General features: G+C 37.4%; 1 protein-coding gene across 1 annotated transcript in view; it reads left to right on the forward strand.

The window, feature by feature from the left end:
- IQGAP1 (IQ motif containing GTPase activating protein 1) overlaps positions 1-21,972 on the forward strand; it is a 274,725-nt gene that overhangs the window by 24,810 nt on the left and 227,943 nt on the right. Inside the window, exon 2 of the mRNA XM_053717739.1 lies at positions 15,875-15,974. Within this exon, the coding sequence (XP_053573714.1) occupies positions 15,875-15,974 (100 nt within the window). The remainder of the gene's footprint in view (positions 1-15,874; positions 15,975-21,972) is intronic.

A 21,972-nucleotide genomic window follows, 5' to 3' on the forward strand; every position in this document is an offset into this window, starting at 1 on the left:
TACTTTTCTGGTTGTCTCTTAAGATTTTAAGTAACTGTGTAAAAGCCTGGGTAAGTTCATGTTATGAAGTTTGTGCTTTGCAGACTCAGAGAATGTAAGGAAACATTTCTTCATAATGGTAGATTCATGAGCTATCCTTACAGCGGTTGTAGATGTCATATAATTTAATAGGGAAATGAAAAACAAAAGTAATACATGAATGAGGATGACAATACATTTTATAATCTATAGTTTTATGTTTTTTATTGGAAATGTATTCCTCATCAGTAAATTTCCACTGCTGCTTTCCATTAATTGCTGTCTCACATTAACAGCAGGAGTTCAGATCCTCCGGAAGCTGTAACCAAGGTTAGATAATCTCTGCACTTCTGGTTGCCAGGTCAGGCTACCTTTAAGAGGTAATAGTGTGAATGGAAGAGATTGCTTCAGGCTGGGGTGTTCCTCTTTTCATGCCTGGATCCTGGCAACTGTTTCCAGGCCACTCCTCTCAATAATATGCATTACATCACTCTACTCCCTGTCACCCACCCTTTATGGCAGAATAACAATGACTCCCTATTAGTATTTGAGAAAGAGGTCAGCAGAACCATCATTCAGCATCCTCCAAAATTTGAATATGTTGATAATTTGAAAACTCTTCAACTTGTACAGTTGTAACGTCATAACATCACATCTGCCTGTGAATGAATCCTTTACTCTTTCATTATGTGGAATAGGACACACCAAATGCCACAAGCTATAGGGAAACATTACTTCATTACTAGTTTAGTTATTCTGCATGTCTGACTGTCATACTTAGTGCTGGGAAAACCCCTGTTGTATCTAGGGTTGCCAGGTGTCCAGTTTTCAACCGGACAGTCCAGTATTTTATCATTCTGTCCAGTAAAATCTTCACAAAATTACTGGTGACTTAAATGTCCATTTTTTTTAAACAAAAATGTAAGTCTCTTAGTGTTAGCTAATGGTCTCCTATGCCTCAAGACAATACAAATATGTTAGCCTAAGGGGTAAAATTATTTATATGTATGTTACTGGCAGCCAAGGGGGCAAAATGACTGCTCGGTTGTGAAAATTATGCATAGTGTGATCAAGAATGAGAGATAAGGTAGAGCTTTTTCGGGGGGGGGGGCATTGTGCGACCCTACTTATCATCATTAGCGCTGCGGAATCTGTTGGCGCTCTACAAATAACTGATAATATTCATGCACAGTCAATGACAGATTGTCCAGTATTTTTGTGGAGGACAGTTGTATTACAATTCTCAGATGAGGGTGTCACACACACAACACTACAGCTCATAGTGCAAAGATCACAAATGGTTTTTCGTTATTGTTCAAGCGTAAACTTGAGATTGTTATGGTCTTTCCATGTACTTACTCATTTATATATAATTCTATTACATACATTAATTATAATGTATAGGATGTGTGTGTGTGTGTGTGTGTATATATATATATATAATCTTATAAGTAAATTGCTGCTTTGCAAAATATCATGATACAAAATATATATTTTAAATTACTATAAAAATGGCATTTTTTTCAGCCAAATTTGCCTTGTTTTGAATTCAAGTGACACACCCTTTGACCAGCTGATTGAGTGTTGTCTACCTTGTTACATTTGTTTTGGCTAATTATGGACAGAGTTAAATGAGCTCTTGCTAATTATGGACAGAGTTAAATGAGCTCCTGCGCTGATCAGACAATAACTGTGCTACATGTAGGAGGGTTAGGGTTCAGAATTCTACGTAGTACACTCCAGTCTCTATCCTCTCTAGAGTGAATGGAACACTACAGTATTCAAATTTAAATTACAACACAAGCAGGCAAAGTGAAGCAAGAAAGTGCATTGCAAAGTTTGTTACATATAGTTATACCTTTATTGTGAAATTAAAATTTGAGTGTAATGTCTCTTTAAAGGGACAGTATACTGTAAAATAGTTTTTCCCTTAATGTGTTTACAATTGCTTTTTTTACCAACTGCAGAGTAAAAATGTATGAAAATTAGTTTTTTAAGGTTTATTTGTGTATATTAATGCTCTGATTTTGTGTTTTGAAGCCACAACCTAATAAAACGGGTTGAGCTTGTAGGTATAATCTGATCTTATTACTGTATCACATTGTGTACATATACCTGCTTCTTTATCTTATATCTGTCCTTAAAACAATCACCAGTACTTAAAGGGACAGTATACACTCATTTTCATATAACTGCATGTAACACACACTACTATAAAGAATAAGATGCACAGATATTTATATAAAAATCCAGTATAAAACTGTTTAAAAACTTACTTAGAAGTTCTAAGTTTAGCTCTGTTGAAAAGGTGGCTGGAAAGCCCACTGCAAGTGGGAAATAAGACACACACCCCCACTCTGCCTTCTTTTGCATATGAAAAGACCCTTTACACAAACAGGAGCAAGCTGGAGTAGGTATACGTCAGTATTCACATAAAACTTTGGGGCTTGGTTAGGAGTCTGAAAATCAGAGCAATGTTACTTAAAAATAAGCAAAACTATACATTTTTTTTAAAAAACAACTTTATGGACTTTATAAATAGATCATCTACAAAACATTTATGCAAAGAAAAAATGAGTGTATAATGTCCCTTTAAAGAAAGAACAATGGAAAATCAATATTTTATTACCTTATCTCTGCTATGTCCCACTGGTAGTGTAATCTCTTCTGCTGGCTGTGTTTACAAAGCTTATCTATAGCTTGGACCTGCGGCCACAAACTTTCAGAAGAGGTGGGGATACCACATGCTAAATCAACTATTTCAAATGCCAATATAAGGGTAAAGGAACTACTTGTAAACAATTTAATACACTCCAGCAGGTAAAGTGGATCATTGGGAACAAATTAAAGGGGAGAATTTTTTTGAGTAAACTGTCCCTTTAAGTATAAGTTTGACAAACTTTAAAATGTATAACATAAAAAGAATAATCCCATATGCTTTCTAGCCCAGGCTATTAAAATATCGCTGAATACTCATTTTAATATTTTAGTGCTATCATTGGGGGTGGTGTTGTATGTATTTCTGTCTGGGCCTGCTTCATAGCATAAACTGTGCTGCAGGTAGATTTTGCCTTCTGTCAAAACAACGGCATTTCTGTTTTGCTGATCTGAAGATTTTTTTTGTTATGCATTTTTTTTAATTAAATTTATTTAGTAAAATTCAATCTCTGTCCTCCCAAATTAATAAAAAAAAATATCTTTAATGAGAAAATGTTGGAAACCCCTAAGTTTAACTTATTCATTTTCTGCTCTAGAAAATTGTACTGTTTATTTTTTCCTTTCCTGTACATGGACATCCAACTTCCTGTTTGAACATTAATAAACTGTGTACACACAAATATATTATAGCAAGGATTGCTGATATATCAGCAAACTCAAAAAGCAGCCTGCCTAATAATCAAACAAACTTTATTTATTCATTCATTCATATAAAAAGTCTGTTTTCATATACAAATGATTATTTTTTGTAAACTGAGTCCCTTACTTAAAGGGGCATTGTAGCGCAAAATAGGCTACTCTATTTAAACTGCGATTGTCATGTCATTTTAACATTGCTGACCCCCACAAAAGGGTTAAATACATAGTTAAACTCCTGGTCCCAAGCAGGCATGGGTTTAGATTGGTGGGGTCATACAGCTGTCACTGATATTTGGCTCACTATCCAGATCTGCAGTTCTTTGTGGCCCCCAAGTAGGACTTTAACTATGTATTTTTACCCATTTGTGGGTCAGTAGCTCTACAAGTAAAATTTAGAGCATGTCATTTTTAAACTACAATGTCATGATAATAAAAACAGAAACATTTTTGTATACTAAGCTACAGAAACTATAAAATAATGAGTTATATTTGAATGATATTACTTTGTTTTTCTATAAAAGCTACAGTCAGTTTGTAAACTGATCTGAATCTTGGGAGTGGTTTGATTTCCTCTGGTCGCTCCTGTTTTTCTGGTGTCTCTATGAGAAGCAAGAATTTGCTTGTCCTTAGTCCCCTCTCCTACCTATCTGTATTAGTTCTGTAATCAGCACAGAATGCATTTACATAACTCCCTCAGGTTGATTCTCCGATTCTAAAATGAAGGAATTTAGACCACAGAAATGATATTTGACGTATTTATTCATATTGTTTAATTATCCCTCTGCTGCATAAATAATAATTTACGGAATTTGTTGTGACATTGAAGCTGAAGGGTAACATAATTGATTAGTTAGGCTCTTAATGGTGTGAATAGGTCACCTTGTTATTGGACATAAAAGCCTCTTTGTTTTTCTCGTACACTATAGCCTGTCTGCACCTTTAGGGTTGTTCATACAGAGCAAACTGTGTTAGTCCATATTTATGTTACCAGCATCGGCATTCCTTATATTCCTGTTAATGAGGCAGTGGAAAATGGACTTGTGTCTTTTGCATCTGCCTATCCAATGTCTGTATATTACCTAGTTAAAGGAACAGAAGATCCAAAAATGTATTCAGATATGCAATTTTTGAGAACCTTCCAATCTAATTTTGAAGGTTGATCACATTCCTGTAGAAAAGTTGCAACAGAAAATCACCACAAAGTCTATGTGAATTTTTGTAGATAAATCATTTGATAAACTTTTCCCCCCTAAAGGATTGTAATAGACTCCATGTTTTGTTCTCTTGGTATCATTTGTTGAAAATCACCCTAGGTCGGCTCAGGAGCAGCAATGCACTATAGGGAGTTAGCTGCTGCTTGGTGGTTGCACATTGTCATTGTCTCACCCAGTGTGTTCAACTAGCTCCCAGTAGTGCATTTCTGCATCTTCAATAAAGGATACCAAGAGAAAGAAGCACTTATGATAAATTGGATAGTTGTTTAAAATTGTATGCTCTATCTGAATCATGAAATAAACATTTTGGGTTGTATATTCCTTTAACCTTTGTTTTGTAGGCCTATTGCAAAAGTAACTGCAAAATTCTCTCATGCATATGGTATATACAGTAGGTGTCAAAGGAGCACCAAAATATTTAACTAAATCTTATTACATACCTACCATATATGTGTTGTTGTTTTTTTTAAAGAAAATTCTTTTAAATGGATGGTAAACTATTTTGATATTGTAATATAACATGTTTTATTATGCATAGTTAAACAATCTCAATGTAATACTCTTTCATTAATTATTGTGTCCTCCTTTCCTCTTATTTAACTCTGAAAATGTATAGATTTCCAACTGAGAGGACTGGAAATGCACATGCGAGGCTTCATAAATCCTAAGATTACCATATATTTATTCCTAATGGTTTCAGCAAGGATTATCAGATAATCTGAAAAGTAAATTTTTGCCAACAAAATGACTGATTTGCCGAGTTTATTCCAGGAACAAGTTTGGCTATTACACAATTGTAGCAAATAAGATTTTAATACATTCAAAATATTTTCACACTCATCTGAAAATCAGAAAATATTGTAATTACACGGTTTTATTGTCCCTTTAAAGATTTACTAATTTGTGGTAGTTTAGGAAAATTTCCCCTTGAAATAATTCTGAATTTCATAAAGTTGTATTCTTATGAGTATTTACTTATCGTTTGCATGATGAAAGGCATGTAGAAGAATGTGAGAATTTTTTCATCAAGTTGTTGCGCATTCCAGGCAAATGATTTCAGTGACTTTTGTAACAGGTTAAAGGCAGATAAAGGTTATTTATTTAAAAGGGCATTTAACAATAAACACATCTTGCTTTTTTTGCAAAAAAGTGTGCTTTGCCATTCTTCTTAGAGAGACCTGCAAATCACATAGCTGGCACATGATGACCTATCCTCATCATTAATCGCTGATCACAGCATCAGATTGGCGATTTCCTCCGCACTGCAGGCTCAACCGTTGGTACCATAGTGGGCAAAACGTGTGGTGACATCACAGAGGGGGCGGGACTACAATGTAACAGGCAGGTAAGGGAGCTGGAAGGGGGTGGCTGTTCAAACCCCTCAATCTCAGCTTCCTTGCTAGTCACTCCGCTCCAAGTCCTCTCATTTGAAAGAGAATGACCTGCTCTTTTTTTTTAATAATAATTACTATAACACCTTAATTTTTCAATAAAACGTTTATTTAACACTGCAGAATCTTACTGTACATGTTTCTCGATGTCCAATACACTCTTGGAGCATAAAAATACAAACCACAAAATTTTTAAAAGAAAATTAGCTGCCTGTGCTGTGGTTACATAGTAACATCATGTTGAATATATTATTATTTACAATTCACTGCACAATACATCCTACAAGCAACCCTTAATGAACATATATAAATAAAATATATTGTAAAATGTAATCAAACTCAATGTTATGCGTCACAGAAGTTTAAAAAAAAATCAATCCAGTAAGGCACTTTAAAGTTGTTGTACAATACTCACTTTATTGCTCACAACTTTGAGCTGTCCCACCGCTTGACCACCGCCACACCACTGCTTGGCCACACCACTCCCAGATGACTCCCACACACACTCTGCAATCTCTTAAAAAATGGCTGTTTCGCTGGAATTCTCAGGTCTGCCCACGGGCGCACACTAGTCCACCTCTCATCCTCTGCCTCCGTTTTCATGACAGAGTATTTTTTTTTTCTTCAAAAAACTGCGTTTAATCGCGGTTTAAAACCGCATCCGTGATTAATCGTGCAGCCCTGCTAGCCACACTTTTCAAGAAAGAATACCAAGAGAGCTAAACTAAAATTGTATGCTCTCTTAATCATAAAGGAAACATTTTGATATCATGTCCCTTTAAGTCTCTCATTTACATACAGTCTAAAGAATTATTATTAAAAGCAGAATGCTGTTGTCATGGCTTTGTGCTAGTAGTTTTCACCAACAGATGTTTTCCATAGCATATTTTATTAGAACACTTTCAGCCAGATTACGAGTTTTGTGTTATGGCTGGCTCGCTAATTACTTGCAAGTTATTTTCACCGCTCACCTTTAATAGCGCTGCTATTACAGGTTTGCAAAAAAAAGGCTTGTGCAGGCGATATGGTTGCGTTGAGCTCCATATCGCACCTAAATACAAGCGGTGTTTTGACGTGCTCGTGCACGATTTCCCCATAGACATCAATGGGGAGAGCCGGGTAAAAAAAAAGCCTAACACCTGCAATCGCGGAGCGTAAAGCTCCGTAACGCTGCCCCATTAATGTCTATGGGGGAAAAAAAAATGTATGCTTAAACCTAACACCCTAACATAAACCCTGAGTCTAAACACCCCTAATCTGCCGCCCCCGACATCGCCGACACCTACATTACACTTATTAACTCCTAATCTGCCACCACCAATGTCACCAACACCTACATAAATTTATTAACCCCTAATCTGCCGCCCCCAACGTCGCCGCCACCTATATAAAAAACGGCTTGTGCGGGTGATATGGTTGCGTTGAGCTCCATACCGCACCCAAAATACAAGCAGTGTTTTGACATGCTCATGCATGATTTTCCCATAGACATCAATGGGGAGAGCCGGCTAAAAAAAAGCCTAACACCTACAATCGTGGAGCGTAACGTTGCCCCATTGATGTCTATGGGGAAAAAAATGTCATCCAAGATGGTGTCCCTTACATTCCAATTGGCTGATAGAATTCTATCAGCCAATAGGAATTAAGGGGGAAAAATCCTATTGGCTGTTGCAACAGCCAATAGGATTGAGCTTTCATCCTATTGGCTGATTGGAACAGCCAATCGGAATGTAAGGGACGCCATCTTGGATGAAATCATTTAAAGGGAAACTTCATTCTTCAATAGCCATCGAAAGAAGAGGATGCTCCGCGCCGGATGGATGAAGATAGAAGATGCCGTCTGGATGAAGACTTCTGCCCGCTTGGGTGAAGACTTCTGCCCGCGACTTTTGCCCTCTTGGATGAAGACTTTTGCCGGCTTGCATGAAGACTTTTGCTGGCTTGACTTTTGCCTGCTTGCATGAAGACTTTTGCTGGCTTGACTTTTGCTGGCTTGACTTTTGCCGGCTTGACTTTTGCCGGCTTGACTTTTGCCGGCTTGACTTTTGCCGGCTTGACTTTTGCCGGCTTGACTTTTGCCGGCTTGACTTTTGCCGGCTTGCATGAAGACTTTTGCCAGCTTGCATGAAGACTTTGCCGCCTGGATGAGGATGGATGTCCGGTCTTCAAAAACTGTAAGTGGAATGTCAGGGGTTAGTGTTTTTTTAAGGGTTTATTGGGTGGGTTTTATTTTTAGCTTAGGGTTTTGGACAATGTTAAAGAGCTAAATGCCCTTTTAAGGGCAATGCCCATCCAAATGCCCTTTTCAGGGCAATGTGGAGCTTAGGTTTATTTAGATAGGATTTTATTTAGGGGGTTGGTTGTGTGGGTGGTGGGTTTTACTGTTGGGGGTTGTTTTGTATTATTTTTTTTCACAGGTAAAAGAGCTGATTTTATTGGGGCAATGCCCAGCAAAAGGCCCTTTTAAGGACTATTGGCAGTTTAGTGTAGGCTAGGTTTTATTTTTTATTTTGGGAGGGCTTTTTTATTTTGATGGGGCTATTAGATTAGGAGTAATTCATTTTTATTTTTGATAATTTATTTTTTTATTTTGTGTAATTTAGTGTTTATTATTTTTTGTAATGTAGATAAATGCATTTAATTTTATTGTAATGTTAGGTGTTAGTGTGAGGCAGGTTAGGTTTTATTTTACAGGTAAATTTGTATTTATTTTAACTAGGTAGCTAGTAAATAGTTAATAACTATTTACTAACTAGTCTACCTAGTTAAAATAAATACAAACTTAGCTGTGAAATAATGTTTTTTTTTAGTTATATTGCATCTAGCTTAGGTTTTATTTTATAGGTAAGTATTTAGTTTTAAATAGGAATTATTTAGTTATTAATAGTAAGTTTTATTTAGATTTATTTTAATTATATTTAAGTTAGGGAGGGTTAGGTTTAGGGGTTAATAGGTTTATTATAGCGGCAGAGTGGGAGGACGGCAGATTAGGGGTTAATTATATTTAAATAGTGTTTTTTATGAGGGAGGAGTTTTGGGGCTAATAATTTTATTCTAGTGGCGACGATGTCAGGGAGCTGCAGAATAGGGGTTAATACATTTTTTAAGTGACGGCGATGTCCTGAGCGGCAGATTAGGGGTAATCATTTTATTTTAGTGTTTGTGATGCAGGAGGGCCTCGGTTCATGGGGCTAATATGTAGTTTATGGGTGTTAGTGTACTTTGTGACAGTTTAGTTATGAGTTTTATGTTACAGCTTTGTAACGTAAAACTCATAACTACTGACTTTAGATGGCGGTACAAATCTTGTCGGTATGTTGGCATTGAGAAAAAAATAAAATAATAAATATATACATACATACATACATACATACATACATACATACATACATACACATACACATTGCTTTCACTCTCAGTCCATCAAACACATTGTGGATTCAGTCTAACCATTAAAAGCACCTCTTTTGAGACCCTAGACAGGATATTCAGCTTTTTGATTGACATTGGGTACCCATCTTTGAAGTAAGAAATGTATAGTCTTCTCCATAATTTTATCAGTATTTTTTCTGTGTGTATAGTATTGTAAGGTGACATAAAGGAGGGTTATTGCTATTATTAAATATTAATGTTTATTAAGAATAAAAAATTAATAGTAGTGAATTGATCTCTAATATAGAGAATCAACCAAATAAGGGGGTTTCAAATCAGGGGTCAAGTTGAGCGGGAATGCATAGGTACAGTGTTCCTGCACTATTTTTTGCAAAGAACAGAAATGGTGGACAGAGAACAGAAACAGAAAGTAAATACTGCTGCTGCTGGTGGGAGGAGCTGGAGCACAGTCTGAGTAGAGGGATAGTGAGATCCTCTAGTAATGGGCAGTAACACTTCCTACAATACACTAATGCAAGCCTGTCAGTGGTCCTGCTGTGTGATTACCTTGCACTGTGTTGAACACATGATGCTTACATTTTTGTGGGGGTTTGCTCTGGGGTTATTTAGCTCCCCTTAGCAGAAATCGGACTATTACACCTTAAGTAAGACTCTGTGACAGAGGAGGATTCTCAGGCCCAAAGGCAGCCATTTAACCCTTCATTGGATTTTATTTGCTTTCATTAACCAAAGTGTACTGTGACGTTTCGGAGACAGAGTATCCCCTTCCTCCCTAATATTGGGGATACTCTGTCTCCGAAACGTCACAGTAAAGTGTGTTTTGAAACAAGACCAGCGAGTGCAAGTTTTTGTTACTTATATTCAATTTGTTACTGTCACCCTGGCTACCTGGCTTTTGAAAGTGAGAGTGCTCTCCTGTGTGTAAATAAATAAATATATATATATATATATATATATATATATATATATATATAATAAAACAAAAAATCTGCACTCACTGGGTTTAAGGGAAGTAAGTTTATAGTGACGTTTTGGGGTACAACACCCCTTCCTCAGACCATTTTGGGATATATATATATATATATATATATATATATATATATATATATATATATATATATATATATATATATATATATATATATATATATATATATATATAGATAGTGTATGTTTGCAGATTTAGGGGTTAATCATTTTTATTGGGTATTTTATTTATTTTTCTTAATAGTTCGTATGGGCGTTTAGTTTTTTTTTATTACTTATTGCGGTCAGATAGTTGTTTTTTTTTTTTTTTAAATACTTATTGCGGGCATTTAAAAAATTTTTTTTTTTTGTAATGCTCCGTTTGCCTTCGCTGAATCCCGGTGGATTCCGAAAATGGCAGGGTGGATTCTTTCACCACCCTGCCATTTTCGGAATCCACTTGGATGCAACTTCCCTTCATCCAGGTTAATTATTTTGGCTGCGTGCCAACATTTCTTTGAGAATGCGTGCGCAACTGCCAAAGCGACGGAAGCATTACAAATGCGATTATAGAGTGTATGTGTGTGTGTGTATGTGTGTGTATGTGTGTATGTATATGTGTGTGTATGTATATATATATATATATATATATATATATATACACACTAGTTGATAAGTCTATAAACACTATCCAAAATAAAAAATTAAACCTAATCCCTATGAAATTTAAAAAAGCCCCCCCCCCAAAAAAAACCCACACACCCTAATCTAAGAATAAACTACCAATAGCCCTTTTTGTAGGGCATTGCTGTTCAAATCAGCCAATAAGATTTCAGTAGCTCTCATCCTATTGGCTGATTTTGAAAATTTCAGCCAATAGTAATGCAAGGTACCCCAATAAATATGGGGTACCCTGAATTCAATCTTCAGTGTGCGGCAGACGATCACATGAAAAGGAACCTCCATGCTTTCGCCGAGGACTGCCGCTGCCGAGGACCGCCACTGAGGATTGCCACATCTGGGAAGACCACTCCGCACCACCTCCGCGCTGCCTTCGTTGTGGATGAAGATGATGGACCCGTCTGGAATAAGACCTCCGCTGGACTTTTTGGGGCTTTAGTGTTAGGGGTTTTTTTTTCTAAGATTAGGGTTTATTGGGCAATTTGCAAAAGAGCTGAATGCCCTTTTAAGGGCAGTGAAAAGGAGCTGAATTCCCTTTTTAAGGGCAATGCCCCTTTAGGGACAATGGGTAGTTTAGGTTTATTAGTGTTAAATTTTTTTATTTTGGGGGGTTTGGTGGGTCTGGGGTTTTACTGTTAACGGGGACTTTGTTTATTTTTAATGTAAAAGAGTTGATTTCTTTAGGGCAATGCCCTACAAAAAGCCCTTTTAAGGGCTACTGGTATCTTATTCTTAGATTAGGGGGTGTTTTTATTTTGGTGGGGCTTTTTTATTTTCATAGGGATTAGGTTTAATATTTTTTATTTTGGATAGTGTTTATTATTTTTGTAATGTTAGCCTTTTTTATTTTCTGTAATTTTAGATTAATGTAATTTTTCAATTTTATTTTAATTGTAATGTAGTATTTTTTATGTAACTAAGTGGTTAATTTAGCGGGTGTTAGGTTAGGGGGATAAGTCATTAAATTAGTTTTTTGTGTTTTGGGGGTTGGCGGTTTAGGAGTTAATATAGGTAAATTAGGTTTAATGCGTTGTGGGGGGTTGGCGGATTATGGGTTAATAGATGTATTAGGTAGTTTGCGATGTAGTTGTTTGCAGATTTAGGGGTTAATCATTTTTATTGGGTATTTTATTTTTTTTCTTAATAGTTCGTACGGGCGTTTATTTTTTTTTTATTACTTATTGCGGACATATAGTGTTTTTATTGCGGGCATTTAAAAATAGTTTCCCAGCTAAACTCATATCAAGGTACTGGCAGGCCAAAGGGAATAACCATACACTTTCTCCTCCGTCTCTGGACAAGGGTCCGCAACTGTTGCGTGTGACGTCACCAGCCCCCTCCTCGCCAGCAATGGACACAAGGACTCCCCAGACAAAACACAGCATTACACTCAAAAGTGAGAGAGGCGCTGTCTGTTGAGGATTCAATCTCTATGCTGGCACCAGAGAGGTGTAAAGGATGAAGCAGCGGGTATCACTAAAAAAGTTAAAAAGTTTAACAGACTAAAAACGTTACAGCAACACGTTTCTCAGCAATACATCATGCTGTTTCATCAGGCTGTGGATATTGCACTTTAAAGGGACACTCAAGTCAAAATTAAACTTTCATGAGTCAGATAGGGCATGTTATTTTAAACAACTTTCCAATTTACTTTCATCATCAAAATTGCTTTATTCTTTTGGTACTTTTTGTTGAAATCTAAATTTACATAGACTCATATGCTAATTTCAAAGCCCTTGAAGGCCGCCTCTTATCTGAATGCATTTGACAGTTTTTCACAGCTAGAGGGTGTTAGTTAATGTGTGGCATATAGATAACATTGTGTTCATGCCCGTGGAGTTACTGAAAAATTGGGGCATTTTGCAGAGGCTTAGATACAAGGTAATCACAGAGGTAAAAAGTGTTTAATATAACAGTGTTTGGTTATGCAAAACTAGGCGATGGGTAATAAAGGGATTATCTATCTTTTTAAACAATAACAATTCTGGAGTAGACTGTCCCTTTAAATCAACATTTTAAATACCTGCTTCTTCTAACCATCAAACCCTGGGTACCACAGTTTTAAAGTGAACAGAGACATGACATCAGTTGTTCATATTCACACTGACATAAAAGCCTACTTACAATCAGTAATTGAAAAACACACAAATGCAAGATTAGTTTATCACAGGTCATAAAAGACACCGTGATAAATTATGTGTGTTCATGTATCCATCTATATAAGTTAGATTTAAAGTGAATGTAAAGTTTCATCAAGTAGTTCCCGTTTTTTAAAAATACTATTAAAAACCGTGGCACTTTCATTGATGAAACTTTACAGCGATCCGGCTTTCAAGTCGAAGAGGTAAGTATTTCTACAAATACGGGTCAATGTAAAGTTTCATCAATGTAATTGCCCCTGTTTTTAATAGTATTTCAAAAAACCGGGCACTACTTGATGAAACTTTACATTCACTTTAAACCATTGACACAGCCAATCGATACATAGAAAAAATACACAGTGGTAATTGATAGTTTTTATAAACAAGTTACAAAAAGTTTAAAATATCATATAGCTTGTATTAAATATCACATAAAAAATAAATATATTAAAAATATATATTATTATAGTGCTCTATAGAGCTAGTGCAAAAATAATAATAATTACGTCTATGAAATCATGCATATTGAATAATTAATGTTTTATTTATAAACCAGTAGCAGTATTTAGAGGGATAGGAAACATTTTCTTTTCTTTCATGATTCAGACAGAACATACATTTTTAAAAAATTTCCAATTTACGTCTATTATAAAATTTGCTTCATTCTCTTGGTATCCTTTGTTGAAGGAGCACATACTACAGTAGGTGAACACATTGGGTGATTCAATGACAAGAGACATGTACGTGCTGCTACCAAACACCCAATAGCTCCTAGGAGCATGTTGCAGTTTTTAGCCTACCTGGGTATACGTTTCAACAAAGGATACCAAGGTGAACAAAACACAATAGATAATAAAATACATTGTAAAGTTGTTTTAAAATTGCATGTTCTATCTGAATCATAATAGTTTAATTTGACTGTACTGTCCCTTTAACACTAAACACTGGAATTGCAGATTTAGTGAATCAGGGATTGACAAATTTATATAAAATTTTAGACACATTCGTAGAAGACCGGCAACTGTGTTTTTATGTCTTTAAAAGAAAGAAAACACAAAGTTATGAGCCAGGAGTTTTATGAGCTATGTCTCATTGGCTTCTGGTATTTTTGCAGGCCCTGGGTAACATTTTACTATGTATCTTTGCATTACAGAATTGTAATTATTTAAAGAGATAAATGCAATGATGGATTCTAGATGTTGTTACAGCTGTATGGTGTAAAAGGATGTTGTTTGTCTGTCTGAAGCCTGCTGGTTTCTGGGGCAGAGAACTGGTGATGTCTTCTTGCAGGGACTGTGGGAAAATCCTCCATATTGACAGGGGTGCTGATGATAATGTGTGAAGTCTGAGTTGTTCTGGATTACATATAACACATGCTTTCCCACTTCCTGTCATAATACAAGTTTAATGTAAAGGTTTTAAAACAAATTCTACAGTTCCTGTCTGTATTAAATCACTTCTGAAGGCCTGTTTCTCTCTTAATTGTAGTACTGAATGTTTATCATGTCCTGTGTTTAGACGGACAATTTACTCAATAGAAATGTACACAGGCAAAACAAGCAAACAAAAAAGATTTTGGACAAATTGTTCATCACTAGAAATTTTTTTGGTCTGATATGTTGTGTTCATGGGTCATTCAGAATGAAAATCCTTGTGTGAAAAGTTAAAGAAAATCCTTGTGTCCCTATTTTCTATGGGGAATGTCTTCATTGCAGCAGAGAAACAGCAGCTTAAAGGGACGCTGTACTGTAACATTTATTTCTACTTGACGTGTTTCAAATAACTTGTTATACTTATTGCAGAATATTAAATGTATGGGAAACTGTCCCTTCATTTTTATTTGTATTTGAAATAGCTGGTTTGCTAATTAAAACTATTGATTACAAGGACATGCCCATTTAAATGGTCTGACCCTACAGACAGAACAGACCTACTCATGTTATCTTTTTCTTTGTAGAAAGCCTAATTGTTGGGTAGTAAAAAGCTAATTAAGGCTGGGGTGGTGTGTTAATAAGCAAAAACAGCTATTTCTGATACAAATATTTCTCTTTTTTTCCCACCCCATCAGGAGAAAATGTATGCTATATCCTGTTTACATAGCTTTTCTACAGATAATGCAAATATATTCATGGTGGTTTCAATGGGCAAACACAGCTATTTCAAAAAGCAAAATCAAGTTAAATGATCTTTTTGTGATGAATTTAATTCACACCAGCAGGTAAAATGCATAATTGGGAACACACACAAGGGGATAAAAATGTAAACTTCATAGCTTTTCTATAACCAAAACTGCAGTGTTTACATTTTTATTGTAGATGGCGGTTTTAAGAGGCAAATGCAGTTGATTTACTAGACAAAACAAAGGCAAATTAGCTATTTGTTAACAATTTAATACACACCAAAAGGTAAAATGGATCATTAGGAACACAGTAAAGGGGAGAAAATGTTACAGTTCACTAACCCTTTTAACTATAATTTATTTAAATTCCAAACTTTTACTATTTTCCCATCCGATCCTTTTGTTCATTCCCTGTACAAATAAATATTATCTGCATCCATTTGTTTTGTTATCAGAAGTAGAGAAGTGGTAGACAGAATTTATGTATAGGAAGTTTGCTGAATATTATGGGTATATGCAAATCAAAATAAAGATTATCTACCAAACAATGGCCATACACTGCAGCAGCAACATTATCCTTTGTTTGTTTTGCAGCTGTTCTTGATGATGAGAGGATCACGGCAGAGGAGATGGACGAGAGAAGGCGTCAAAATGTAGCTTACGAGTACCTGTGTCATTTGGAGGAAGCAAAAAGGTAAGAGTGATCCTATAATGATCTGATATAAAGAGGAACTGTTAAGTTTATTTCCATCATATTAAAATCAAGTGACAATGTAAGCTTCAAAAGACGGTAAACCTATAAAGTATGTGCTGTTTTAAACGTTGCAGCATATAGATATTATTTTTTTTTAAGTTTAAGACACTGTAAACACCTTGATAGTAATAATAAAATATATATATTTATCCCCCCACGCACACACATTTCATGTTATTTATGTCTGAAAATTGTGGGTTTTCTGATTCTGAAAACGGCATATTTCAGGTTCCTAACCCTTTGTCGCTAATTGGCTTCCGCAGAGGTTATCCAATGACAAACTACAAAATAATGGATGTTTTGCTATTAAAGTGTGACGGCTCAGACTATTAGCCCAGCCGTGACTATGGGGAGAGTATAGGCATGAAGGGTTTAATAGCACTCAGCCTTTGGTTCCCTTACAACTATACCTCTACAAGTACCTAAAGGGACACCAAATTAACCCCCAAATCCTGCCTACCCCACTCCAGATTAACAATAATGCCACCACCAAGAGTTTTTAATAAGGGTGTCTTGGGAACCCAATAACTCACACGACTAACAATTAAGTAACATGACTTTAACCTTATCTCTACAGAGTGTGAATTCAGATATTATTGCCCAAAGACAAAATTAGATTATTTATATTTTTAATAACAAATACAGGTTACACAGTGCAAAATTACAAAAACAGAAGACATACAAAAGAACAAGATTAAATGCAAAGATACAGCTCTTGAAAATAAAATGGGACATAAACTAAACACAATGGAGTACATTTAAAGTGAATGTAAAGTGAAGACTATCACTCTTCGTCATATTATGCATCTACTAAAATAAATAGGACTTTAATTCATGATTTTTTTTATATCGCATCCTAATTCACAAAATCAATCTATTTACCAAATATTATTAGCCGTGATTCCTCCGCCCGCCATTTTGTCCCTCAATTCACAAGTAATTGACTGTGCAGTCTTCTAATCCGCAGTTGCACCCCGTGGCATTTAGCCCCTTTACTGCAACGTCACGCGATGCTTCTGCGCATGCGTTTTTAACTCCAAGAGCTATTCGGATCCAAAGCGCATCCACGACACACGCATGAGCTACACAGATAATCACTAATTTTCAAGAATAATAGCGTCTTCATTCTGTAATGCATGCGCATATCTACTAACGATGTAGACACGCATGCGCAAATTGAGTACTTCACGGGGACGCGAGTAGACACACATGCGCAAATTGAGTGCTCCATGCTTTTAAGATACATAATAGAGCGGGCGGGACCGCTCTTTACGCCAGGGACTAGAAAACAAGGTAGTAGAGGATGGGAGGAGTTGCTCGCAAAAACGGAGCTAAGTTATAATATAAAATATTATATAAACAAAAACATTTATAAAAAAAAAATATGGCGGTTTAACTAAAGAAGTGTTTGTGAATTAATAGTGAATACCAACTATCAGAAAATTTACATTCACTTTAAGCATATGCTGTCGGCATTTATCATTGCACCAGAAGTTCTCATGAACTGCTGGTGCAATGCTTCCCCCTGCAGATTCCCGGCCAATCGGCTGCTAGCAGGGGGTGTCAACCAACCCGATCACATTCGATCATGTTGATTTCTGTCCGCGGCCTCAGAGCAGGCAGACAAGTTATGCAGCAGCGGTCTTTAGAAAAGTTATAGTAGAAAGAGGGACTCAACGGAAACAAGTTAGGGTAGAAAGAGGGGCTCACCGGAAACATGGGGCATCAAGCTCCATACGGAGCCTGATAAATCGGCCCCAATACCTACACTTTGCACGTATTACTACGCTTCCAATAGGTTTGTGGGAACTTACTTCAGATGTTTTCTCATATGATGTCCCAGGGAAGTTCTGCCAATATGTTTCTGTATATTCAATTATATCCCTGAATCTTCCTTTGTCTTGTCACAAACCCACTTCCTTGTAAAATACGACCACCTAGCCCCTCCTTGCAAGTCCTTAACCCACAGTACCAAGAGATGCCAGGCACCAGGAGGAGGGAATTGGGGTCTTTAGATTAATGCGTTCTTTAGAAAATGTTAACATTTGGCTGATGTTATGCTGTAGCAAGATAATAGAAATGAAAATAAACTTTTTGTGTCCTTTTCAACTGTATTTTAGCACTCTCTTTTAGATGCATTCATACCTGGTTGATGGTCACAAACTGCATTATTTCTTTAATCTTATTCTGGATGGCAGTACAACCAATGAGTCCCTCTTTCTACTATAACTTGTACAACATAAATACATACTAAACTGGTACAGGTGGTACAGTATCTGATTGGCTGTACCACCCAACCGACAGAAAAAATAATTAAAGTCTGCATCTCCATGTAGTCTATTACTCATGTAACGGATATATATTCTTTTATTTCTCTTGTTAAGTGTATCCAGTCCACGGATCATCCATTACTTATGGGATATTCTCCTTCCCAACAGGAAGTTGCAAGAGGATCACCCACAGCAGAGCTGCTATATAGCTCCTCCCCTAACTGTCATACCCAGTCATTCTCTTGCAAGCCTCAACCAAGATGGAGGTCGTAAGAGGAGTGTGGTGTTTTATACTTAGTTTATTCTTCAATCAAAAGTTTGTTATTTTTAAATGGTGCCGGAGTGTACTGTTTATCTCAGGCAGTATTTAGAAGAAGAATCTGCCTGCGTTTTCTATGATCTTAGCAGAAGTAACTAAGATCCATGGCTGTTCTCACATATTCTGAGGAGTGAGGTAACTTTAGAATGGCGTGCAGGTTTTCCTGAAATAAGGTATGTGCAGTTAATATTTTTCTAGGGATAGAATTTGCTAGAAAATGCTGCTGATACTGAACTAATGTAAGTAAAGCCTTAAATGCAGTGAGAGCTACTGGTATCAGGCTTATTAATAGAGATGCATGTTTAATCGTTTTTATATGTATTTGGTGATAAAACTTATTGGGGCCTAGTTTTTTTCCACATGGCTGGCTTGAATTTTGCCTAGAAACAGTTTCCTTAGACTTTCCACTGTTGTAATATGAGTGGGAGGGGCCTATTTTGCCAGTTTTTTTTGCACAGCAAAAATTACAGACACAGACATCCAGCTTCTTCCTGCATGATCCAGGACATCTCTGGAGGGCTCAAAAGGCTTCAAAGGGGCAGCTGTTGTGACTGTTTAAAAGACAAAAACGTTTTTTTTTTATTATTCCGTTTTGGGTATTAAGGGGTTAATCATCCATTTGCAAGTGGGTGCAATGCTCTGCTATCTTGTTACATACACTGTAAAAATTTCGTTAGTGTAACTGCCTTTTTTCACTGTTATTTCAAATTTTGACAAAATTTGTGTTTCTTAAAGGTGCAGTAACGTTTTTTATATTGCTTGTAAACTTGTTTAAAGTGTTTTCCAAGCTTGCTAGTCTCATTGCTAGTGTGTTTAAACATGTCTGACACAGAGGAAACTACTTGTTCATTATGTTTGAAAGCCATGGTGGAGCCCCATAGGAGAATGTGTACTAAATGTATTGATTTCACCTTAAACAGTAAAGATCAGTCTTTAACTATAAAAGAAATATCACCAGAAGATTCTGACGAGGGGGAAGTTATGCCGACTAACTCTCCCCACGTGTCAGACCCTTCGCCTCCCGCTCAGGGGATGCACGCTAATATGGCGCCAATTACATCAGGGACGCCCATAGCGATTACCTTGCAGGACATGGCTGCAATCATGAATAATACCCTGTCAGAGGTATTATCCAGGTTGCTTGAATTAAGAGGCAAGCGCGATTGCTCTGGGGTTAGGAGAAATACAGAGCGCGCAGATGCTGTAAGGGCCATGTCTGATACTGCGTCACAATATGCAGATCATGAGGACGGAGAGCTTCAGTCTGTGGGTGACATCTCTGATTCGGGGAAACCTGATTCAGAGATTTCTAATTTTAAATTTAAGCTTGAGAACCTCCGTGTGTTGCTTGGGGAGGTATTAGCTGCTCTGAATGACTGTAACACAGTTGCAGTACCAGAGAAATTGTGTAGGCTGGATAAATACTATGCGGTACCGGTGTGTACTGATGTTTTTCCTATACCTAAAAGGCTTACAGAAATTATTAGCAAGGAATGGGATAGACCGGGTGTGCCTTTTTCCCCACCTCCTATATTTAGAAAAATGTTTCCAATAGACGCCACTACACGGGACTTATGGCAGACGGTCCCTAAGGTGGAGGGAGCAGTTTCTACTTTAGCAAAGCGTACAACTATCCCGGTTGAGGACAGTTGTGCTTTTTCAGATCCAATGGATAAAAAATTGGAGGGTTACCTTAAGAAAATGTTTATTCAACAAGGTTTTATTTTACAGCCCCTTGCATGCATTGCGCCTGTCACGGCCGCGGCGGCATTCTGGTTTGAGGCCCTGGAAGAGGCCATCCATACAGACCCATTGACTGAAATTATTGACAAGCTTAGAACACTTAAGCTAGCTAACTCATTTGTTTCTGATGCCATTGTTCATTTGACTAAACTAACGGCTAAGAATTCCGGATTCGCCATCCAAGCGCGTAGGGCGCTATGGCTTAAATCCTGGTCAGCTGACGTGACTTCGAAGTCTAAATTACTCAACATTCCTTTCAAGGGGCAGATCTTATTCGGGCCTGGTCACACCCTTCCTCAGGACAGGGCCAAAGCAAAGGCCAAACAGTCTAATTTTCGTGCCTTTCGAAATTTCAAGGCAGGTGCAGCATCAACTTCCTCCGCTTCAAAACAAGAGGTAACTTTTGCTTAATCTAAGCAGGCCTGGAAACCTAACCAGTCCTGGAACAAAGGCAAGCAGGCCAGAAAGCCTGCTGCTGCCTCTAAGACAGCATGAAGGAACGGCCCCCTATCCGGCGACGGATCTAGTAGGGGGCAGACTTTCTCTCTTCGCCCAGACGTGGGCAAGAGATGTTCAGGATCCCTGGGCGTTGGAGATCATATTTCAGGGATATCTTCTGGACTTCAAAGCTTCCCCTCCACAAGGGAGATTTCATCTTTCAAGGCTATCTGCAAATCAGATAAAGAAAGAGGCATTCCTACGCTGTGTGCAAGACCTCCTAGTTATGGGAGTGATCCATCCAGTTCCGCGGACGGAACAAGGACAGGGTTTTTATTCAAATCTGTTTGTGGTTCCCCAAAAAGAGGGAACCTTCAGACCAATTTTGGATCTAAAGATCTTAAACAAATTCCTCAGAGTTCCATCTTTCAAAATGGAAACTATTCGGACCATCTTACCCATGATCCAAGAAGGTCAGTACATGACCACAGTGGACTTAAAGGATGCCTACCTTCACATACCGATTCACAAAGATCATCATCGGTTTCTAAGGTTTGCCTTTCTAGACAGGCATTACCAATTTGTAGCTCTTCCCTTCGGGTTGGCTACAGCCCCGAGAATCTTTACAAAGGTTCTGGGCTCACTTCTGGCGGTTCTAAGACCGCGAGGCATAGCGGTGGCTCCGTATCTAGACGACATCCTGATACAGGCGTCAAACTTTCAAGTTGCCAAGTCTCATACAGAGATAGTTCTGGCATTTCTGAGGTCGCACGGGTGGAAAGTGAACGAGGAAAAGAGTTCTCTATCCCCACTCACAAGAGTCTCCTTCTTAGGGACTCTTATAGATTCTGTAGAAATGAAAATTTACCTGACGGAGTCCAGGTTATCAAAACCTCTAAATGCTTGCCGTGTTCTTCACTCCATTCCGCGCCCTTCGGTAGCTCAGTGTATGGAGGTAATCGGCTTAATGGTAGCGGCAATGGACATAGTGCCATTTGCGCGCCTTCATCTCAGACCGCTGCAATTATGCATGCTGAGTCAGTGGAATGGGGATTACACAGATTTGTCCCCTCTGCTAAATCTGGATCAAGAGACCAGAGATTCTCTTCTCTGGTGGTTGTCTCGGTTACACCTGTCCAAGGGTATGACCTTTCGCAGGCCAGATTGG

Source organism: Bombina bombina, chromosome 6 (assembly GCF_027579735.1).
Source record: "Bombina bombina isolate aBomBom1 chromosome 6, aBomBom1.pri, whole genome shotgun sequence".
In the NCBI taxonomy this organism is placed as follows: Eukaryota; Metazoa; Chordata; class Amphibia; order Anura; family Bombinatoridae; genus Bombina; species Bombina bombina.